Source organism: Malassezia sympodialis, genomic scaffold (assembly GCF_000349305.1).
Source record: "Malassezia sympodialis ATCC 42132 genomic scaffold, msy_sf_1, whole genome shotgun sequence".
In the NCBI taxonomy this organism is placed as follows: domain Eukaryota; kingdom Fungi; phylum Basidiomycota; class Malasseziomycetes; order Malasseziales; family Malasseziaceae; genus Malassezia; species Malassezia sympodialis.
In genome coordinates, this window is record NW_017387799.1 from 415,763 (window position 1) to 437,507 (window position 21,745).

Below are 21,745 nucleotides of genomic sequence, written 5' to 3' on the forward strand. Positions count from 1 at the left end.
TCCAGACGTCTGGGTCTCCAAGGGCACCTCATTGGACAAGGACGCCTCGCTGGCCTCTTCTGAAGACGACCAGCCAGGGTGCTTCTCCATACCCAGCCACGGCTGCTCACTCGGCAGCTCCATCCCAAGTCCAGGCAGAAGTGGAGTTCACGTCGACGGGCAGGCTCGTGCGTGCGGCCTGCTGTCGGCCGACAGGTCTTTTCTTCCGCGGCGTGCGACAGAGACTTCGAACGATCGACTGCAATGCCGCCGAAGAAGAAGGGCGGTGGGGGCGGTGGCGCCCCCAAGGTGACCATCGACAAGACCTTTGGTATGAAGAACAAGAAGGGTGCGAAGGCACAGCAGCAGATCAAGATCATTCAGCAGCAGCAGCAGCAGACGGGCAAGTCGAAGGAGGCGCTCGCGAAGGAGAAGAGGCGCGAGGAGGAAAAGCGGGTCAAGGCCGAGGCCGAGCGGCGCATGAAGATCGAAGGGCCGCCGATTGTGCAGCCGCATGTGCCGTTTGGTGTGGACCCCAAGAGTCTGACATGCAACTTCTGGAAGGCGGGCCGCTGCGATAAGGGATCGAAGTGCAAGTTTGCACACTCGAACGATGCGCAGCGCAAGACGCAGAAGAAGGATCTGTACACGGACACGCGTGACCAGGCTGAAGACGATAAGAAGAACGACACGATGGACAAGTGGGACCAGGAACGGCTGAGCAAGGTGATCAACATGAAGCATGGCAACCCTCGCACGACGACCGACAAGGTATGCAAGTACTTCTTGCAGGCGGTCGAAGACGGCAAGTACGGCTGGTTCTGGGAGTGCCCCAACGGTGGCGAAAAGTGCATGTACCGCCACGCCCTGCCGCCGGGCTTTGTGCTGAAGTCGGAGCGCAAGGAGATGGAGGCGCTCGAAAAGGCGAACGAGATCTCGCTCGAAGAGTTCCTGGAGAGTGCTCGCCACAAGCTGGGTTCGAATCTGACGCCCGTAACGCCCGAGTCATTCGCCAAATGGAAGAAGGAGCGTCTTGACAAGAAGGCGGCAGAGGAAGAAGCGCAGCGCCAGAAGAAGGCGACACAGGCCCAGGCGAACAAGATGGCGGGTCTTTCAGGCCGTGAGATGTTCGCGCTCAACCCCGATATGCTGGAGGATGACGACGACGACGACGACGACGGCGCATTCGACATGGCGACGTATATGCCGCAGGGTTGGGAGCAGGGGCGTGAGGAAGACGTGGACTCGGCACCCCACAACGACATGGCGCAGCTCAGCATCTGAAAAACATGCTTCGTTTGATATCCTTGCTGCTGATGTACAACAGTCTGTATCCTACCACGTAGTCACTACGCATCGCGCCGCCAGCTGGCGGCGCCCAAGTATGTCTGCGCACTCTGCGCCAGAGCGCTCCACGCAAGGCCATCGGGCCCCGTGGGCCAGCCTTGAAACAGGCTCGAGAAGCCAGACGTAGGCGTCTGCGCCACGACGGTCATGATGGTGGGACCATCGGGCGGCACATCAGGCAGCTGCTCCTGCTGCACCTTGCGTTTGGCGCTGTCGAGCAGCGGCGTAATGTCGCTCTTCTCGATATCGTCACGAGCACGCAGCAGGGCCTCAAAGAACGGCAGGTTGGGCCCGTGTGCCTTGGCAAATGTCCAGTACGGCAAGAATACCATCGACGGCGGCGCGCTGAGGATGGCATGGATCATGTGAAGCACTTCCAGGCGCGACGCAGCTTCGTCGGCGGAGCGCACATAGGCCACCAGGTTCTCCAGCTCGCTAATGTCGACCTTGAAGCGCTCGGCCGCCTTGGGCATGCGCAGGCGGGCGGAGCGGTACAAGTTCGTCAGGTACGCCGTGAGCAGTCGCGCGATAAGGTCGTCGGACAGCACATCGTACAGGTTCGGCTCGAGGCGCGCGGCATAGTCGCCGGCATAGTCGCGTACAGTCTCGGTGATGGTGGCTGTTGTGCCTTCGATGTACCATGCAGGGAACGTGAACAGATCCTTGAAGGCAGGGCGCAGGTCAAAGAGGACCATCTCGACCAGCAACTGCACGCAGTGCTTGCTAATGTCCAGAAAGCCGTTGAGCGCATGGTCGAGCACCTCGCGGACGTGGCCCTGGTGCGTGGGGCCGACCTGCTTTTCGAGTCGGTGCAGTAGACGCTCCGACTCATCGGCGCTGGCCAGCTGGTCGTTGGCCAAGGCAATCAGGTACTCGACCAGGCCCCCCTTCACTTCCTCGGGCCGCTTGGCCGTCGTCTGCTTCTTAAATTCTTGCTGCACAATCTGCATCCACGACGACTGGCAATTGTGCATCACAACGCACGCATGGTCGACGATCCGCACGAACAGGTCGTCGCTCCCAGTTTGCTGCGCCAGATCCATCTGCTGGTTGAGCATACGGAACAAGATCACGCACGTCGAGAGCTGGTACATGCCCTCGGCCGTTTCGTCCGGCGCTTTTTCCCGCTGAACGAATGCGGCAATCTCACCGTACATGAGATTCGCCGTCCAGTCGTCCATCTTGCGCGTGAGCAGACTCGCATAGTCATCAATGATGCTCTGTTCTCGGCCGCCTAACAGTGACGGCTCTAGCCACGAGGCGTCGATGCCCTGGCCGTCGCGCGTGAGACGCGCCTCGTGCTCCTGCGCCACATGGTACAGCTCCAGCAGCGATGCGGCATCGGCCTCCTCGAGCGGCACCTCAGTCTGGAGCAGCTCGCCGAGAGCGCGGTGGTGCGCCTGTACATAGATTTTGTGCACCTGGACTTCAGCCGGGAAGAGCGGCACCACGGAGCGTCGCACCTGCTCCAGCTCATCGTAGAGCCAGCTGCTCTGCTCATACAGCGCACGGGGGCTCGGCTCCGCGAGCTGGGTCCACGTTTCCTGCAGCCGGCGCAGCGCGCTCATCTGCAGCGACTCGCGGAACTTGTGCCAGTACAGTTTGATGCTGTGGCCATACGTGGCAATCCCGTGGAGACGCGCTGCTCCCTCGATCTTGGCATGCTTGGCGAGTCGGATCGCTGCGGTGCGCTCGTCCTCGCGGTTCTCGCGCTCCATGATCTTGACCATGCGTACCACCACGCTGTTCTGCCCGCGCTGCACAAGAGCGAGCACATTCACGAAGAGCGCAAGCATGTAGGCCTCAAAACCATCCAAGAGCTCCTCCAGCGGCGTGAGCATCGACATAAGCTGCTCGCGCGCGTCTGGAGCACTCGAACCGGCGAGATGCAGCGTCTCATTGCGGAAAGTCTCCCATTTGGCCAGCTGGAAATGCAGGGCCAGTAGCTCCGGAGCAGGACCAAGGAGGTCCGCGCGGTACTGTGCCAGTACCTCAGAGAGCTTTTTAACATCCTGCGTCATCGTCTCAAACCGCGTCAGGAGATCGGTCGTCTGCACCAGCGTGCGCCGCAGTCGCGACAGCTCACTGATAACGCGAAAACTACGAGCGCCGCGCGTCTCGCCGTGTGCGCCATCACTGGTATCCTGAAACATGTTCTCAATCTGCGCAAACTTTTCCTGGACGCCGGCAATCTCACGCCGCGTCGAATGCAGCTGAAGCAGACCCTCCCTGGTCATCTCAAGCTGGTCCTTGGCGCCCATCTTTAGCTTTGCCGAGAGCGACGCATGCTCCCGCGCAAGCTTGCGCTGCAAGCTGGGGATCTTGGCCAAGTCATCGGGTGACTTGAGGTATTCGGCAAGCAGGTTGCCCACGCCCGACGCCATATAGTTCGCACGCGGCCGACCGGGGTGCACAGGTCACAGAGCACGCCCGTCGTGCGGAGTGGAGTAGCGCGGAATGCGCCTAGTGCCTAGTAGGTCGCAGGGACGCGCCAGGACAGACCACGCCGGTAGTTGGGCATCTACAAGGGGCGCTTCGCTACAGTCTCGCTCAAGAGGGGGATATACGGCCGCGGAGCTCGGTCTTGATTGATGGCGGGGACAGTAGTGGATTTGGCGCTTGAAAAGAGGGAAGTGATCCGGAAGACATGGGCATCGGCGACGTCACGCGTGATGGCGGCCTAGATGGCCATAGACCTGATGAAAGAGCTGTAGAGATGACCACAGAGTCGTCACACGTGCTCCATGTATCCTGCGTGTTTGACCCACGCCGCTCAGGCGGCCATTCGATAGGGGAGGTCGTGCGGGAGAAGGCACTGCCGCGCGACCGGTCACTGATCGGGGGGGTAGGCGAGTGAGGAGGAGGTAGTACAGACGTAGCGCTGGAGCTGCGCTCTGGATTCGGAATGTTCGACGATGCCACTGACACCATTAGAAAGTCATCGCGTGCCACCGGCCCATCGTGTTGTAGGTGTTTGGGGACGCCACGCGTAGCACTCGTGCGCCGAGTTCCTGGCGCCGACTGGGGCAGCGTGGCGCTGCCTGACATCCGGTCCCACCTTGTAGATACGAACGAGAGAGGTTGGGCGATGAACTGGCCCCATGGATCGTTCTTCTTACGACGCTTGTTCTCGTTCAGGTCATCCCGGAGCGGCGGAGCGGTATCGGAGGGCATAGTGATCGTCATGCGGTGCTCGTCCGCATCGGTGCCGTCCGACACTGGCACGGGCACCCAACCGCTTAGGTGCCGCCGAGCGAGCCGTCGCCACACCATATAGAGCGCACCCAAAACCACAGATACGAGCATTAGCACGATCACCCAAGACGACCACGTCAGCGGGACCGAGGCAGGCGCATGACGCGCGACCTCTTTGCTGACCTCGAGCAACGCCCTGCCGAGCGTCCAGCTGACACCGACGCCCTGTACTTCGTTCACGCTCTGGAAAAAACGAGCACTATCCTCGCGCGGCAGCGCAAGCCCCTCGTGGAGGAATGTGGATACCCATGCCGCCTTGAAACACTGCATCTGCAAGCGCGACATTGTGACCTGCTTGGGGTATTCATGGCGGTCGAGCTTCGCCGCCAATGCGTGCCAGTCGGATTGACAAAATGCTTCAGCCGCCCGGTGGAACTGCTCGCGGTCATAAGCACCGCCGAGCCCAAATACATCGTCGGCACTGTACCAGTACTCAGATACACCCACGAATGGCACCTTGTTATACTGAATCGAGGGCACATGTACCCCATGGAACGGACAAGGGGGCGCAGCACATGTCGCATTCCGGTTGAGCAGCGGTTGCTGGTGGACGAGACATTCGGCAAAGGAGCCCGTCCCTACCACATCGCTCAGTCCCTCCTGCCCTGGAAGTCGCAGGCCGTGCGGTAGGCACGGGTCCGACACCTCGGTAGCATTGGCCTGGTCGGCCAAGGCGTATAGATAGCGCAAGCGCGCCTCATTGGTGCCAAATCCTAGGAAGGTCGTCACAAAGACCTGGTGCTCGTCCACGGTGCCGTCCAGTCGATGCAGCGAAACAGGGAACAAGTCTTTTTGGGCATCCGCTTCGGACGGCTCGAAAGCAATCTGCGAGCTGGCACCCCCCATATCCAAGAACCCATACGGCTGAGACCCAGGCTCAAAGCCGCCCATGAGATAGTTGATCGCTAGCCAGCCAAAGAGGCCTTCCTCTTCACCAGAAATTACACGGACATGCCCGCCACAGGCCGAGTCCGGGTCGGCGCCGGTGAAATCATGCGCTTGCGGGTCCAGAGCGAACGGGAACTCCCGAATTGTTCGACAGGTCTCTAGTAGAATCGCTTGTCGTTGCTCGGGGGACAGCAGACGCATACCTGCCGTGGCATGGATATAAATGGGGGTATGGGCCAAGGCTTTGGGCGGGACCATCGTATATACATGGCTTAGAAGCTCTTTCAAGTAAGCGCGAAGCTCGGGCATTTTCCCAGCAAAGGAGGACAGTCCAGGCTCGAGTTTGACTTGCCATGGCTTCCCAGAGCTCGATGGCGTACCACGCTCGATGGCGGGAAGCACATGGAGCGAAAGTTTCTGCTTGAGCCGCTCCCGTCTTGTCCGGGAGAAGTCGAGCCAGGAGTACACCTGGAGCCGTGACCCAGACGACCCCGCATCCACAATGACAATATATTTGCGATGAGCGTCCCAAGCAAGATCCTCAGCGGTAGTGACTTCTGTTTCTCCCACCGGACTTCTTCGGAGAAGAGGGGTAGAGTCGACATGCATGACTGCCGCAGTCCTCGCGTGGTACCGCCCTAAGCGGGTCCCTGAGACACGCTGCCTAGCGAGTGAAGTAATCCAGATTCTGTTCCAAATATAGGCTCACCTATGCGGGCGCTCCACGCATCAGTCACGTGAAGAATATTACAGAGACACGATCGTTCCGTGGCATCCCTCGTCTTGCCCGCACAGGCAACTAGAGGCCTTTACTCCCCTGCCTCATCACAACTCGGATTGTCCTCGTTGTGAGAGATTGGGAGTGGCATACAACGAAAAGGACTCTTTTGATTGTACAAACCTTCTTTACCGACTCAAATCTGGGAAATGATGTCCAAGGTATGTCCCGTGGTCAGGATCGTTGCTGACATTCAGACTCAACCTCTCCGTGAGTATAAATTGGTCGTGGTAGGCGGTGGTGGCGTGGGTAAATCTGCGCTCACTATCCAATTTAGCCAGAACCACTTTGTTGACGAGTATGATCCAACTATTGAAGGTATGCTTTTTCATCATTGACACTCAGATTCGTACCGCAAACAATGCAGCATCGACAATGAAATGGCTCTCCTGGATGTTCTTGATACTGCTGGCCAAGAGGAGTACTCGTACGTCGCTTCGTATCTCACAAATTTAGCGCTATGCGCGAGCAGTACATGCGCACGGGTGAGGGCTTTCTCCTTGTCTACAGCATGACGAGCCGCAGCTCGTTCGAGGAGATCTCAACGTACTACCACCAGATCCTGCGCGTGAAGGACAGGGACCATTTCCCCATGGTCCTTGTCGCCAACAAGTGCGATCTAGAACAGGAGCGTGAAATCACCACAGCGGGTATGTAATCGTACGGGAGGCTGACTTTACAGAGGGCTACGCTTTCGCCAGGGATATTGGATGCCCATTCGTCGAGACATCGGCGAAGCAGCGCGTTAATGTGGACGAGGCTTTCAACGACTTGGTTCGTGAGATTCGGAGGTTCAACAAGGACTTGAACCTCGGCGCCGGCGGTGTCTCTGGCTATCAGGCCAAACCGACCAACGACGCGGTGGGCAAGGGCTGCAAGTGCATCGTGATGTGATCGCCTTGTCATGTTGTCAACCACTCACACCATGCTTTCATAGCAAGTATAACGGGATTATCATAGACACGAATCTTCAGTCTCACTTGCTTCTGAGCAAAAATTTAGTTGATATTAGGGAATACCCGCTTCATATACAAAATCACGCCACACCTAACACCCTAACTCACAAACTAATTACTTCAAGATCAATATAGCACTAAAGATATGAAACATTCGACGGCTATTTAGCGAAAAATAACGGTGCTTCTACAGTCAAATCGCCTGGGAAAATATTTAGATGAGGGCGGCAACAACCACACCCACAACGCCGGCAACGACGGCAGGGACGCCGCTGAAGCTAGCGGCACCGTTCTGGCCAGAGCCCGACGAGCCACTGTCACCAGACGAGGGAGCGGGGCTGTCCGACGACGAGTCATCACCATCACCACCACCGGCGCCACCAGCACCACCAGAGGGCTGCGAGCCGCTCGACTGCGAGTCACCCGAGCCGCCCGACTGACCCTGAGATTGCGACTGCGACTGCGACTGCGACTGCGACTGCGAGCCACCGCCAGATGTCGACGACGACTTCGAGCCGCTAGACGAAGAAGACTTGGAACCGCCCGACGACGAACCACCCGAGGACTTCGAGCCGCCCGAGCCACCGCCGGCAGCGGCAGCACCACCGCCACCGCCAGAGCCGCTGCTGCTGTTGCCGCCGCCGCTGCTGCTGTCATCGCCATCGCCCATGCAGTCCGACGAACCGTCGCGCACAGGGCCAACAGGAGCCGACGCCTGGCACTGACCGGTGCTGTCACACACCTGAATGGTGAACTTCTGACCAGCAGGGACCTGCACCTTCCAGCCGCTAATCTTGTTGTCGCTGGTCTGCTTCAGAGAGACGATAGGTTCATCCACCTTGCTTTCCTTCGTGATGGTAGGGAAGTAAGGGGCCTGGCCACCGGACCAGGTAATCTGCATAGGTTGGCACTGAACAGCCTGAGGAGGCGTGTCAACAGTGAACTGGCCACCCTGGGCAGCGACCGAGGCGGCAGAGACAAGAGCAAGGACAGTTGTAGCCTTTGCGAACATTGTGTTGGTGGAAAGGTAAGGAGGGGCCGTTCCATCAGCCCGCAATTTGAGTGACGCGCGGGCCGTGCCACCTGACCCTGATACGGCCAGTGCGTCGGCGCTAAGGCATCTAGAATGCCCGTTCCATTGAAATGTAGCCACTAAGACAAATCGATTTCGTCCCCAAATGACGTGGCATGAGCTAATGGCTCTATAATCCAGAAATCAAACCAATAATGAGTTATTTTTCAAAATATAGATAGTCTACTTACAAATATGCACGGTTCCTACAAACAAACGGCACGGGCTTCCAGTGCACGATCGGAAGTCAACAAGGGATTTGACCAATCAGATGTAATGCATGTTATGGCAGTGTTGGTCATTCAGTGATTTAGTTGACGTGCCCGAACTGCGGCTGTGCAAACCCACGACCGTGCATTTAACACGCGATATCATCTCACGTTCGCGTTCACGTGCCGAATTGGTACGATCGCACGCGAGACAGACCGTGCAATACACCAGGGACGTAATGCCAAAGGGTGCGTCCGGGTTGGCCAGTGCGCCACAGAGGCTCTCGTATCCGCGAGCAGCCCAGGCAGAGATTGTTCGTTTGCACCAGAAAGATCAATACTATCGTAGCCTCTTCTATGATCAGCTCAAGGAAGTTGCTATTGATTTCTTGGGGGCCAGACGAAGCCAAGTGTGGGACGAAATACTCTCCTTGGTAGCGAGTGCCGCATACTTTGGTCTCAGCACGTTGGGTGGCGCTCAGTCACTTGGTGAAGAATACGTGAATTCTGTTATGCGACATCGCGCTACTGGAAAGATGGTGGGGACTAAACGGAGAGCTTTCTTTTTGATGATGTATGTGATTGCTCCCTATGTCGTGACCCGGGCCTACGGACAAGCGCGAAAATGGCTCCAGAAAAAGGATCAAGAGATCCAACACAGTCACGAACGCGCGGCCATTCATCAGGCGATGCTAGAAAAGGCGGGTGAGATTGATCTGACTACTCAACATCAAGGCACTCTGCGGACTTGGATGGAGCGGACAATGCACTGGCTGGCACAGCACTTGCCAGGGTCACATATGCTAAGTGCTCCAGATGGCTTTCTTGCCTATGCTTCGGCGGCGCAATTGGCCATGTTTTATTTGTGGGGAAGATATTACACGATGGCTCATCGACTAGCCCGGGTCGATTATATCCATGCGAGCATCCAGCGTCCTGGCTCGCAGCCACTGTCGTATGAAGTGCTTGGTGTATTGCTGGCAATTCAGTTGCTAGTGAAATTGGGCATGTCAGTGCGGAGCTCGTGGAAGAAGGTGCAAGAAGCGAAGGAAGGACCTTTAGCGACGGAGGAGCTCACACCTGTTCGACCGACTCGTTGCATTCAATTGGATCAGGAATACATCAACCCTGTGGATGGACATCAACAGTCGGTGGTCGAACTAAGCCCACGGCGGGTGCCCTTAGCGTATCCGGATCCCGATATTACCGTGACACCTGATCGTTTAGGGTTTGAGTCACTATCCAACGACGCAGACCGACAAAGCTATGACGTTGCACAAGCCGCTGTGCGTGCCAAAACAACGCAGTTGGAAGCGATCGCAGAAGAAGTGCTTCGCTGTACACTCTGTATGGATAGGCGCGAGCCTGAAAAAGGTACAAGTGCAGTGACAGAGTGTGGTCATATATTCTGCTGGGACTGCATTATGGCCTGGGCTATGGAAAAAGCGGAGTGCCCGCTATGTCGGCAAAGCCTGCAATGCGCTCGCGTCTTGCCGATTTACAATTTGTAATATAGATATGAATCATAATTGAGATGCCCATTCGGTAGTTGACCCAGTAGCGAAACTACAAGCTACAGTTCTTACTATCACATTAGAGCTCATCGTGGTAGTCCAGCGGCTCGTCAGCGCCACCTGCACCACCAGAGCTCTGGTAGAGCTTAGCAGTAATAGGGTTGATGGCAGCCTGGAGCTCGTTGAGCTGCTCCTCAATGTCCTGCGCCTCGGCGTTCTCGCCATTCTCCTCCATCCACGCCTCGGCCTCCTTAATGTGCTGCTGAATCGTCTCCTTGTCCGAGTCGTCCAGCTTGCCACCCAGTCCTTCCTTGTCGGTAATCTGGTTGCGCATCGTAGCGATAAAGTTCTGGAAAGAGTTGACAGCCTCGACACGCTTGCGGATTGCCTCATCTTGCTCAGCGAACTCCTCGGCCTCGGCAACCATACGCTCAATCTCCTCCTGCGAGAGACGGCCCTTGTCGTTCTCAATGGTAATCGACTCGCTGCGGCCAGTGCCCTTGTCGGCAGCCGACACACGCATAATACCATTAGCGTCAATCTCGAACGTGACCTCGATCTGAGGAACACCGCGAGGAGCAGGAGGAATGTTGGTAAGCTCAAACTTGCCGAGCATGTTGTTGTCCTTGGTCATCGAACGCTCACCCTCAAACACCTGGATCAAGACAGTGTTCTGGTTGTCCGCAGCCGTGCTGAAGATCTGGCTCTTCTTGGTCGGGACGACCGTGTTGCGGGGAATCAACTTGGTCATGACACCACCCGTCGTTTCAATACCCAGAGTAAGGGGGTTCACATCAATCAGAACCACGCCGCCGAGCGACTCGTCGCCAGTAAGTACACCGCCCTGAACGGCAGCACCCCAGGCCACAGCCTCGTCAGGGTTGATACCCTTCGAGGGCTCCTTGCCGTTGAAGAAGTCCTTGAGCATCTGCTGAACCTTGGGAATACGAGTCGAACCACCGACAAGCACAACATCGTCAATCTCATCTTTCTTGACACCAGCATCCTTAAGCACCTGCTCGACAGGCTTGAGGGTACGGCGGAAGAGGTCCATGTTGAGCTCCTCGAACTTGGCGCGAGTAAGAGTCTCCGACAAGTCCTTGCCCTCGAAGAAGCTCTCGATCTCAATCTTGGTGCTCATCTGGCTCGACAGAGTGCGCTTAGCGCGCTCGACCTCACGCTTCAGCTTGCCGACACTGCGCTTGTTCTTGGAGGCATCCAGGTCCTCCTTCTTCTTGAACTGCTTCAGGATGTATTCCGACACGCGGTTGTCAAAGTCCTCACCACCGAGATGAGTGTCACCAGCCGTAGCAAGCACCTCAAACACACCCGAGTCAATGGTCAGAAGCGAGACATCAAAGGTACCACCACCCAGGTCATACACAATGATCTGCGACTCGCCCTCCTTCTTGTCCAGACCGTAGGCGATGGCAGCCGCGGTGGGCTCGTTCACAATGCGGAGGACCTCGAGACCTGCGATCGTACCGGCGTCCTTGGTGGCCTGGCGCTGGGCGTCATTGAAGTAGGCCGGCACAGTAACGACAGCGTGGGTGACCTTGTGGCCCAGGTAAGCCTCAGCGGTCTCCTTCATCTTCTGCAGCACCATGGCGCTGATTTCCTCCGGCGTGAACACCTTAGGCTGGCCACGAACCGTCACCTTGATAGCTGGCTTGCCGTTCTTCTCAACGAGCTTGAACGGGAAGTGCTTCATGTCCTTCTTCACGTCAGCCTCACCCCACTTGCGACCGATCAGGCGCTTGGCGTCAAAGATCGTGTTGTCGGGGTTCTGGGCGGCTTGGTTCTTCGCGGCATCACCAATGAGACGTTCGTCATCCTTCGAGAAAGCGACGTATGAGGGAGTGATACGGTTACCCTGGTCGTTGGCAATAATCTCAACACGGCCTTGACGCTGCACACCCACACACGAGTATGTCGTACCCAAGTCAATGCCGATGACAGTTCCGTACTCACTGCGCTTGTCCTGCGCTGCCACGCCCGTACCGGCGTACGGCGACGAGGAGAACAGCAGTACAATGGACAAGAGCGAGAGGACAGCAAACACTGCACTGAGCAGTGTCGGCTTGGCTTGAACAAGCATCTTGATGGTAGAGTGGCAACCTTCGGCTGGCGCCTAATATAAAGGCTCCCCCTTCCGCATCCCTGCAGCTTCCACGTTGGCACCGCGTACTCCCGCAGCCGCGCCCACGTAATCTTCCAATCTTCTACCGTGTTCGCTAAAGGGTCCACGTGGCACCCAGCAGGCACATGTGGGGAAGCTAAAGCACACCGCAGCGTGAACCGCGTGCTGAGGTCACGCACGCTCCAAGAGCATGTCGACGGCGCGACTGCTGCAGCGCTCCCTCCAGGACGTGCGCGCCCAAAGACGAGAGGATCGGCCATCGATGTGCATGGATGCGACAGATGATGTATGGAGGCATGATTTGTTCGAAGCCTCTCATCCGATCCATGCACGCGTCGCGGAGTCAAAGGAACCAGTACGATACGGAACTAAGATCCTCGTGGATAACTTGCACTACGAGATGCCAGAACAAGAACTGGCAGACGTCCTCGGAACTGTCGGTCCCTTAGCTAAGGGCCCCTTTTTGAAGGTGTGTGCGAGTGGCTAACAAAGAGTTTGATGCAGCTGGGCGCTCCACTGGTCACGCAGTTGCATGGTACTCGCAAGAAGCAGATGCCCGTGCTGCGGTAAAGAGGCTGGACGGCTCCATAGTAAAGGCGCATCCTATATGTGTGCGAATTGGAGAGACAGTCGCTCTGCAGCACCGCGGGACCCGAGGAAGGCGCGGGCGCCTGCGGTCCTTGTCGCAGCGGATCGGACAAGAGGCAGCTGCCGCATCCCACCGTCGATCTGGCAAACCCATGGTGCGCCCCAAGAGCAAGCGGATCGCACGGGGCCCCGTGACTGCCGCCGATTTGGACGCCGAGCTGGAGAGTTTTATGCAGGGTGCCCCTGAACAGGTACGTATACGGAAATTCATCGTAAGGACGCCCGTGCTATGGATACACGATAATTAATGGGCATGCTCCAGTTCCATGGCCTCTTCGCGGTCGCGTCGTTTCCGGATCAAGCCATCTGCGGTAAGCAAACAGGGACCTACACTCGCGCGATACGTGTGTCGTGTTGACCCATCCATCCTGGGGAAACATATCGGCAATCTAGTGTCAACCAGGCATACGTACGCGCTTGTACACGGTTTTTCGAGCATTAATTTCGCTGTATGTCTCAGGCGAGTTTTCCAGCTTGCTGGATGTCAGAAATTATGCGTACAGTTTCTCGTTCCGGATTTCACTCATGGCATTTTCGACGGTGACAATAGTGAACAGTTCATCGCGCATATCGTCCGACCAGCGGAAGCGCTTCGTCGTGTCATCCACCTCTGGCTGCAGACGCGAATCGTCCGCAGCGGTTTCGCCCTCCTCCTCCATACCCCCATCCTCGTTGTCCTTGCCTTCGACGCCACGCTCACGGCACATCGCCTCGTATTCTGCCAGCTGTGTCGGAAAACTTTCGTCGATCATTTTGCCTAGTCGGTCGAGGTGCTCCTCCTGCAGCTCGCGGAAGTACTCCATGTGCTTGTGGAAAAACTCTCGTTTGGTGAGCTTCATCATCGTGAAGCGGTTGTAGGGGAAAATCGACGGCAGGTAATTGAAAAAGTTGTCATTGTACTCGTCCAACTCCACGGCCAGCTTCGCTGTCTCGATCAGTGGCGGCTTGAGTTCCGGCGGGAATTTGGTCTTTACGGCAAAGCTAGCTTTGCTCACGAGCTGTTTCAGATGGTCGAACATGGCTTGGAGCTGAGGATGCACGGGTACGGTTGGATACTTGTTTTTCCGCTTCTCCTCGGCAGTGAGTTTCTTGGCGTCGGCCTGGTCTGGCGCCGCTGGATTCACTGGCGCTGCATCTTCGGTTGGAGGCGCAGCGGGTGGCGGCACAGGTGATTCCGCGGCAGCAGGGCTGGGCAGGTTGCCCGCAGCGACTGGTGGCAGCGTCGTGGAAGCATCCGACGGCGTACTAGACATGGGGTCGGGGCCAACAGCCTGACTCGACTGTTGCGATTTGCGCGACGCTGCGCGCTTTGCCAGCAACTTGTTCGTACCAGCCGCCCATCCCTTGCCCACACCTGCACCGAGGCTCGATCGGAAGGCAGAGGCAGACCGAGAGGACTCCATTGTACTTGCTTTAGCACGCGCCAGGGCCACGGGCCCCTTGGCGACATAGAAGCCGTCTGCCTGCGTACGCACGACGTGCGTAGGCTCGTCCACACCAAGCTCCGAGTCGTCGACAAAGGGATCCTTGGTGTCGTAAGAGCCAACGTCGTACTCATCAACGCGGCGTTTCCGCGACAGATGCGTGGCAGGACCTTGTGTGGGGTATTTGTGCAGCAGCTTGGCCAGGCCTCCTAGATCATGGAGCTCCTCCGCGGAGAGGCCCACCTCGTGTGACGTCCTGGCCATGTCGCTGTCCAGGTATGTGGCCCGGTACCAAGACGTCCACTCAGGATAAACGTCACTCAGTTGGTCGACAGCGAGTCGAGGGATCCGGAAAATATAGTCGCTTTTGTGTTTGGGGGCGTGTGTGAGAGGAAACTGAAGGCGCAATGTTGGCCGGGGCGGCGGTTGAGACGTGTACGGGTCAAAGGGAGAGGGGCTGCGCGGGCGTTTCCGTGCTTTGGTGGACTGTGTTCCCGTGCCTTCTGGTGTCTCTGCGTTGTCTTCCGCTGCTGCTTCCGCTTCCTGCCGCTCCCCCGTCACGTCGCCTGTGTCCGCCTCGTCAGTGGGCTCTTCGTCGGGCGTGTCTTCCTCGCCGCTCTCTTCCCCAGAGTCGTCCTCGGCGGAGGAAGGCGTCTGGTTTGTGTACTCGTTTCCCTTTTGTGTCTCTGAGACCGTCTCGGTAGAGATAGTCGATGCCGGCTCAGACGTGTGGGTCGCTGGTGCGTCGTGATCCGTAGGCAAGCAGGTAGGAGGGGACGGTGGCCTGGCCGGCAAATTCTCCGATTTGACTTGGGAGGGTGCTCGGGATTCGTTCGCATCAGTGTCGAATAGTGTGGGTGACGCCTGCTCAGACTTGCCTGGTGAGGGGTTCGGGGCTGGCGCCGCCCTTGGCGAAACAGCACTTGGAGGGCGCTGCTCGGAGCTTCTCGCAGGGAGCGGCGGCGCGCTCATCGAAAAGGTGGTGGTGCTGGGTCCCGCCAGCGAGAGCGTCGCAAGGGTCGTGGTATCTTGGCTCTTCGATGCCTTGACAATCGACGCGTCAGTCTCCCATGTGGCGGGATCCATGGCCATGTCCATGCTCGAGCAGTTGCTTGGCCCTTGTGTATCCAAGTTACCTGGCGCTGAGATCGCGTGATCACAGGTCGGCGCCTCGCTGCTGCCCTCAGCGCTAGGGGTCATATGGCCAAGGGCTGGTGCTGACAAACAGGTCTATGGGCGCTTGGCGAGCCCAAGCGCTGCCAAACTAACGAAATGTGCCGAAATTCTTGGTGCAGCCTTGTGGAGGAAGACACAGTCAAAGCAGACACGTTGGCACACTCCTTGACGCCTTGGTATGAGTGCGTACAGTCATGTCCTAGTGATCGGCGCCGGCGCCTTTGGCGCCTCAGCCGCCCTCGAGCTGGCACAACTTGGACACCGCGTCACGATCGTGGACCAGTCTCTGGACGGACACGCGTCTAAATCCGCGGCCTCGCATGACCTTAACAAGATCATCCGAGCGGATTACACGGTACGCTTCCTGGCTCACTCTAGGACCCACTCTATCGTGACCTGGGGAAAAAGGCGATTGAGCTGTGGCGATCACACCCCTTGTATGCCCCCTACTTCCACGAGGTAGGCATTTTCTTCCGTTCAGGACGACCTTCGTCGGTGGACGCGCCGTGGATAAAAACAGGCGTGAAGAATGCAACGGAACCGGTGGGCAATGCATACTCGACGGAAAATGCACCATCCAAGCACCCGACAGCACGGGCCATCACGTCTATGGAGGAGTCCGTGCATGTATTTCCGGAGTCGCTCAGACCGCATCTTGGCCCGGCCTATACGACCTTTGGAGACCAAAAGCAGGTGGGCTACTTCAATCCACAGGCAGGATGGGCGAATGCACGGGAAGCGACATTTTCCGTACTGGACGAGGCGCAGCGTCTCGGCGCGACCGTCCACTCGAACGTAACGATCGAAAAGTTCTTGTATGCACGAGCACACGGGAAGCAGCGCGTCTGCGGCGCTATCGCCAACGATGGGCGCGTGTTCCACGCCGACCAAGTCATTCTTGCCGCGGGAAGCTGGACGCCGTCACTGCTAGAACAGTGCCAGCTGCCCCTACCTAAAGGCCTGCTCAAGCCCTCGGCCCACTGCGTGCTGACCATCCGTATCCAGCCCCAGGTAGCGCGGCTCTTCCGCGGGACACCCGTTCTGTTTGACATGAACACAGGCATGTACGCATTCGAGCCCAACGCCGACGGTATCCTAAAGTGTGCCATTCACGGAGTACGTGCCACTTGCTCACGACAGACGGGATCGAGCTCACCCGAGCCAGCAAGCGCCTCGAGCACATCGTTTCCATCGGCCGACCAGCATCCGCATGTCGATGTCATGCTTCGAGAGCTCCAGAACATGTATCCGGTTCTGCGCCTCGGCGACCCAGACAGTCCCGCCCAAATCCATTTCACACGCACCTGCTGGTACTGTGATACTCGCGACGAGAACTTTCTCATTGATTTCCACCCCGACGTGGACGGCCTGCTTGTAGCGTCCGGGGACTCGGGCCATGGGCTCAAGTTCCTACCGCTGCTAGGCCGACTCATTGTGTCGCGGCTTCTGGGGATCCAAAACAACACTGCGATCGCGCCAGATCATGGCTTGTCCGAGCACCAGCGCCGCGTCTTCTCATTCGACCACCACATCCACGCGGACGCGCGCATGGACGCCAGTGTGCCCATAGACTCTATGCGGATCGGCGATCTTCCGCCTGCGAAGGTGCCATCCGCCAAGCTCTAGTTAGGTGGACAAATTCTCAAACTCTTTTAGCGCCTGCGACACGTTGCTGCGACGCAGAGTCCGCTGGGGCCGCGGAACTCGTTTCCTAATGGTAGTCTGGGCGGGGCGAATTTGATCCATGAGTGCGTCCACCTCTAGTCGACTTGCCTCATCCTGAGCCCTGCTCACACGCCTATTACCCCTTTTCGACGCACGAGCTGCATGCGAAGCGCTGGAAAGCGTCTTGGAGACGTGCTGGGAGGCACGCGCCTTGGTTGTGCGGGCCATGAGGAGGAAGATCGCTAAAAACTGCCCTCCACCTGATCAAAAATCCTCGTACCGGCGCTGTCACTGCACGGTCTACTAGAGCTATCGAAATGGAGTGGGCATGAAAATTTTCAACGCTTAAAGCTTGACATCGTTAGGGAAGAAGCGGAGAGCTTGGCGAATACCAAGGTCAGCCAAGATCTCCTCTGTACCACCAAGCACTGCATCGTACTTGTAGTTGCGGTTGTAGTTCTCGATCTTGCGGCCCATACCCGAGCGAGTCAGGCCACGACCACCCATGATCTGGACAGCATTGTCTGCCACCTCATGGCTAACGCGCGTGGACCAGGCCTTGAGGAACGCCAGCGGACCTGCCAGGAACTTTGCTTGCTCCTTGTATGACATATTGTTCATCTGGAAAGTAAGGTGCTCCAAGTAGCTCTGCGCGGCTTCCGCCTGGGCCAGCAAGAACGCAATCTTCTGGCGCACGACTGCCTGCGACGTGAGCGGGCGGCCGAATACCTTGCGCTGGTGAATCCACTTCATGAGGATCTCCAGGATACCGCGCACACCACGGATCGTACCACAGCACATGACCCAACGCTCGTGGTTGAAGTTAGACAGGACAATCGGAATACCCATGCCATCTGCACCAATGAGGTTCTTGGCCGGCACCTTGATGTTGTTGAACATGACAAATGCTGTGCCAGCAGTGGACGAGTAGGAGGTATGAATGAGACGCGTTTTCACACCCAACGAGCGTGGAATCAGCAGGACGGCGAAGCCCTCTTCCGTACGGACAGCTGTAGTGAAGTAGTCGGCAAAGTGGCCGTTGGTAATCCACTTCTTGGTACCATTGACGATATAGTGTTGACCATCCTCAGTCTTCTGGGCGAACGTGCGCAGGCCCATGACGTCGCTGCCCGCGAACGCCTCGGTGATGGCCAGGCTAATGAACTTCTCCCCGCGGAAAACAGGCTCGACAATCTCCTTCTTCATCTCATCAGAGCCAAAGTTAAGGATGGGCGGAAGACCAATGACCATACCGCCCTGGAGCCCATCCACGAAGCCGCGACAGCCACAACGACAAAGTTCTTGCGTGATAATCAATTCATGGAAGTAATCAAACTCCTCTGGCTTGACGTCACCGAGCAGCTTGCGACCGTGGAGGTGCTTGCCGGGACCCAAGCGCATCGCATTCAGGCCATTCTCTCCCATGAGCTTAATCAGCTCAATGTCAGGGCGCTTGCCGTTCGCCTCGCAGGCTTCTGCGACTGGGAACACGTGCTCCTCACAGAAAACGCGAACGGCTTTCTGGAAACGGCGGTGCGACTCGTTGTAGTAGGGCGAGTGGAAAGGCTCCACGAGCCATGAGGGCTCCGCGTATGGCACCTTGGAGAGCTCACCAACCTTGGGGTACTTGATTGTTAGCGATCATGCACGTACATGAACCTTGGCCTCCTCGCCCTCGACCTGGCCTATGATCATCTTCTGGGCCATGGGCTTCATGAGCACCTCCATAGCGTGCAGGCCGCTTGTGGTGTGAGTCTATCGTGGCACGCACAAAAATGTCTCTGTCGCATCCTGACCGGCGACATCATCCATCAAGAGAACCGCCTCGCCTCCAGGGTGGGCGTCGATAAAATCGCTCAGGTCATACACATACGAGTCGATGATGATCCAAAGGTCATCGGGCTTGTTGTGCTGTCATATGAGTTTCCTATATCTCCTAATCACATACCTTGGCGATTTCCTCGCGAGAGTAGCGCTTCAGTTCCTTGGTCATAGTGATGAGAGCGGGGAAGTTTGACGGCCGGTGTCCCTTTTCCCCACTCTGCCGAGCCGAGGATGACAAATTGCCTGATTGGGCGCGCGTGCGCTTTGAGTGGCCGGCCACCGGTCAGATATGCCGGCCGGCGTGGAGGTGCCTCCCTCCACTTACGAAGCACGGCCACGACGCGAGGCCAGGGGGGATGGGGCTCTTATCCATCATCCAAAAGAACAAGTGTACGTTCAACCCGTCTCATGACAGACAAAAACAAGGAGCTTCGTGTTCTTTTTCTTGGACTAGATAATGCCGGAAAAACTACTACGTTGAAACACTTTATGCACGAGCCTATTGATACCGTGAGTCCTACGTTGGGCTTCTCCATTCGGACACTTTCTCGGGATGGGTACGTACAACCAGATCTAATCACAGCTACACTATCAATATATGTATGTGCATGGCAAGCTAATCATGAAGGGGACGTAGGAGGGCAAAGGTCCCTCAGGCCCTACTGGCGCAACTACTTTGAGAAGACCGACGGCATTGTATGGGTGGTCGACAGTGGCGATCCTGATCGCATGGATGACTGCTGTGAGGAATTGTGGAAGCTTCTTGGAGAAGAGGTGCGTTCACGACTCTTACCCAGCGACTCGCTGGAGCCAGTTTGCTTGTACTAGCGAACAAGCAGGACCTACCTGGCGCGCTCTCGCCAGAGACGTTGCGTCGCGTACGTGATGGCACTGACGTCCAGTATCTGCGACTGGATGACATTCAATCGCACTCTTGGCGTATCCAGGCATGTAGTGCACACACGGGTGCCCACATGGACGAGGGGCTCGACTGGCTCCTAAGCGATATGGCATCGCGTTTGTACTACTATAGTTCTCCGACGTAGCGCACATGTGGAGGTGGCAGGGCCGGGCGGTCCGCCACCGACGTCGAGCTGAGATTGACGGACGACGACCGCGAGCTCGATGACCATCCGTGCGGCGCTGATCATCAACAATTATGGTCGTCCAAGGCTGACAAAATTTTATTCGCCGCTTGCTACGGATCGACAACAGGCGCTGATCCAGCTCATTTTCCAGCTCGTCAGCCAGCGCGACGATAAGGCCGTGTGTAACTTTCTCGATGCACCTGAGCTAACGCCGCTGCTCCCTCCAGCCAGTGGTGATGCGTGGTCCAAGGTGCGCGAGCAAGAGCGAAGCCACGCTCTCAGCGAAGAACAGAGTCCAGCCGCGGATCCTTGGATCAGCTACGACGAGACGCCGTTGGCAAAAGCGGGTGTTGCCACGCGCCGCTGGCGCCCTGACGACGAGCTGCGTGTTATTTACCGGCACTATGCCACGCTCTACTTTGTGCTGGTTGTCGACCAGAGTGAAAGCGAGCTGGGAATTCTAGATCTCATTCAAGTCATTGTAGAAGCGCTGGACCGCTGCTTTGAGAACGTGTGCGAGTTGGATCTGATCTTCCATTTCGATGAGGTCCATGCGATCGTGGACCAGGTCATTCAAGGAGGCCTCGTCTTGGAGACGAGTATTGCCGAGATCGTGGACGCCAATGAGGATGTGGTGCAAGCCCGCAAAGCGTCGTCGTCCAGCTCGTCGGGCGCCCAAGCCGCGCTTCAAGCGGCACAACAGGCATCAGCGTTCTTGGCACCTTCGTGGGGCCACTTATCGCTGAACAGCCTCGCCGAGCGGGGCACTGATGCATGGAGCGCACTGCAGCAGCTTGGTGGGCACTACTGGCCGGTGCATAGCAGCAGCTCGGCCCTGGGCCGGCCGCCCATGCGCTCCGCCTTCCTCTAAGATACCCAACTAGATAGTGTGAAAAAGCATTGACAAAAAAGGAGCCTAGTCGACCAGCAACTATGACAACAGCGGAAATGAAACAAAATGAACAGACATATACATGTCCCAGAATCAACAGAAATACGAGCCACGAGCTCGTCGATGGCTGCGCATCAGGCAGTGCCTGCGAACTTGACAAAATAGAGGGAACCGCCTTAAGGGGGTACTGCTCGTACAAACCATGAAATTGTCACCATAACCATTACTCAAACCCAATTGTCCACGCAATACTCGCTTAGAGGAGCTCGTAGTTAAGGCCCGTCAGAACGCCCTTGTCGAGGTCAGCAAAGTGCTTGAAGAGACCCTTCGTGGCGTCAAAGTGGCCAAAGCTGCAGCCCTCACAGTAGTCACGGACGGTCGCCTCGACCGACTTGCCCTGGTAGTGCAAGCGCACCTTCTGGTTGCACGAACCGTAGCCACCGTTGTGAGCCACGGCGACCACGAGATCGTCGTCCTTCGGGGCGGAGCCACCGCAGGCAGGGGCACTAAGCATACCACCACCGTACCAGGTCATCTTACCATGGCCACGCTTCTCCAGGCCGTTCTCGGCCTGGACGCGGGCCTTGGTCTCGTGGGCACGCTCTGTCGGCGCCGCCTGGGCGATACCGACCGCGATCATAGAAACAATAGTGAAGACAGTAGTGAACTTCATGGGGATCTTGCTGTGAGTCTTGAAGGGGAGAGTAGGATCACGACCAGTCGTGAGATAGGTGACAGGGAGCCTGAACAGTAAGGCGGGGGGTGTTGGGGACTAACAGCTGTGTTGCTCGCTTTTTATTTTGCCAGGGGCTCTAGACGCTGTCCGCCGACACCAGAGGCTCTGTCCTATTAGCTAGGAAGCGGCGTATCTACACTAACTTCTCGTCCAC

At 57.3% G+C, this 21,745-nt stretch overlaps 10 protein-coding genes across 10 annotated transcripts; 4 read left to right on the forward strand and 6 right to left on the reverse strand.

Moving 5' to 3' along the window:
- Positions 1–243: 243 nt before the first annotated feature.
- On the forward strand, positions 244–1,263 carry MSY001_0175 (uncharacterized protein; the record flags this gene model as incomplete). Its single annotated transcript, XM_018883853.1, has 1 exon — positions 244–1,263. The coding sequence occupies one exon, from the start codon at positions 244–246 to the stop codon at positions 1,261–1,263; it is 1,020 nt and encodes a 339-aa protein (XP_018738819.1).
- Positions 1,264–1,328: 65 nt separating this feature from the next.
- MSY001_0176 (uncharacterized protein) lies at positions 1,329–3,710 on the reverse strand (the record flags this gene model as incomplete). The annotated part of the gene is made up of 1 exon (XM_018883864.1): positions 1,329–3,710. One exon carries the CDS (start codon positions 3,708–3,710, stop codon positions 1,329–1,331), a length of 2,382 nt encoding a protein of 793 aa, XP_018738820.1.
- A 166-nt stretch (positions 3,711–3,876) lies between these two features.
- Positions 3,877–6,078, reverse strand: MSY001_0177 (uncharacterized protein; the record flags this gene model as incomplete). Its single annotated transcript, XM_018883875.1, has 1 exon — positions 3,877–6,078. The coding sequence occupies one exon, from the start codon at positions 6,076–6,078 to the stop codon at positions 3,877–3,879; it is 2,202 nt and encodes a 733-aa protein (XP_018738821.1).
- Positions 6,079–6,707: 629 nt separating this feature from the next.
- MSY001_0178 (uncharacterized protein) lies at positions 6,708–7,141 on the forward strand (the record flags this gene model as incomplete). Its single annotated transcript, XM_018883887.1, has 2 exons — positions 6,708–6,897; positions 6,930–7,141. The coding sequence occupies 2 exons, from the start codon at positions 6,708–6,710 to the stop codon at positions 7,139–7,141; spliced, it is 402 nt and encodes a 133-aa protein (XP_018738822.1).
- Positions 7,142–10,077: 2,936 nt separating this feature from the next.
- MSY001_0179 (uncharacterized protein) lies at positions 10,078–12,096 on the reverse strand (the record flags this gene model as incomplete). Its single annotated transcript, XM_018883898.1, has 1 exon — positions 10,078–12,096. The coding sequence occupies one exon, from the start codon at positions 12,094–12,096 to the stop codon at positions 10,078–10,080; it is 2,019 nt and encodes a 672-aa protein (XP_018738823.1).
- A 1,085-nt stretch (positions 12,097–13,181) lies between these two features.
- Positions 13,182–14,474, reverse strand: MSY001_0180 (uncharacterized protein; the record flags this gene model as incomplete). The annotated part of the gene is made up of 2 exons (XM_018883909.1): positions 13,182–13,263; positions 13,288–14,474. 2 exons carry the CDS (start codon positions 14,472–14,474, stop codon positions 13,182–13,184), a joined length of 1,269 nt encoding a protein of 422 aa, XP_018738824.1.
- A 1,090-nt stretch (positions 14,475–15,564) lies between these two features.
- Positions 15,565–17,012, forward strand: MSY001_0181 (uncharacterized protein; the record flags this gene model as incomplete). Its single annotated transcript, XM_018883920.1, has 2 exons — positions 15,565–15,741; positions 15,765–17,012. 2 exons carry the CDS (start codon positions 15,565–15,567, stop codon positions 17,010–17,012), a joined length of 1,425 nt encoding a protein of 474 aa, XP_018738825.1.
- A 384-nt stretch (positions 17,013–17,396) lies between these two features.
- MSY001_0182 (uncharacterized protein) lies at positions 17,397–19,044 on the reverse strand (the record flags this gene model as incomplete). Its single annotated transcript, XM_018883931.1, has 4 exons — positions 17,397–18,677; positions 18,705–18,792; positions 18,823–18,962; positions 19,000–19,044. 4 exons carry the CDS (start codon positions 19,042–19,044, stop codon positions 17,397–17,399), a joined length of 1,554 nt encoding a protein of 517 aa, XP_018738826.1.
- Positions 19,045–19,428: 384 nt separating this feature from the next.
- On the forward strand, positions 19,429–20,834 carry MSY001_0183 (uncharacterized protein; the record flags this gene model as incomplete). The annotated part of the gene is made up of 4 exons (XM_018883942.1): positions 19,429–19,432; positions 19,504–19,617; positions 19,704–19,896; positions 19,997–20,834. The coding sequence occupies 4 exons, from the start codon at positions 19,429–19,431 to the stop codon at positions 20,832–20,834; spliced, it is 1,149 nt and encodes a 382-aa protein (XP_018738827.1).
- A 277-nt stretch (positions 20,835–21,111) lies between these two features.
- Positions 21,112–21,528, reverse strand: MSY001_0184 (uncharacterized protein; the record flags this gene model as incomplete). Its single annotated transcript, XM_018883953.1, has 1 exon — positions 21,112–21,528. The coding sequence occupies one exon, from the start codon at positions 21,526–21,528 to the stop codon at positions 21,112–21,114; it is 417 nt and encodes a 138-aa protein (XP_018738828.1).
- Between the last annotated feature and the right edge of the window lie 217 nt (positions 21,529–21,745).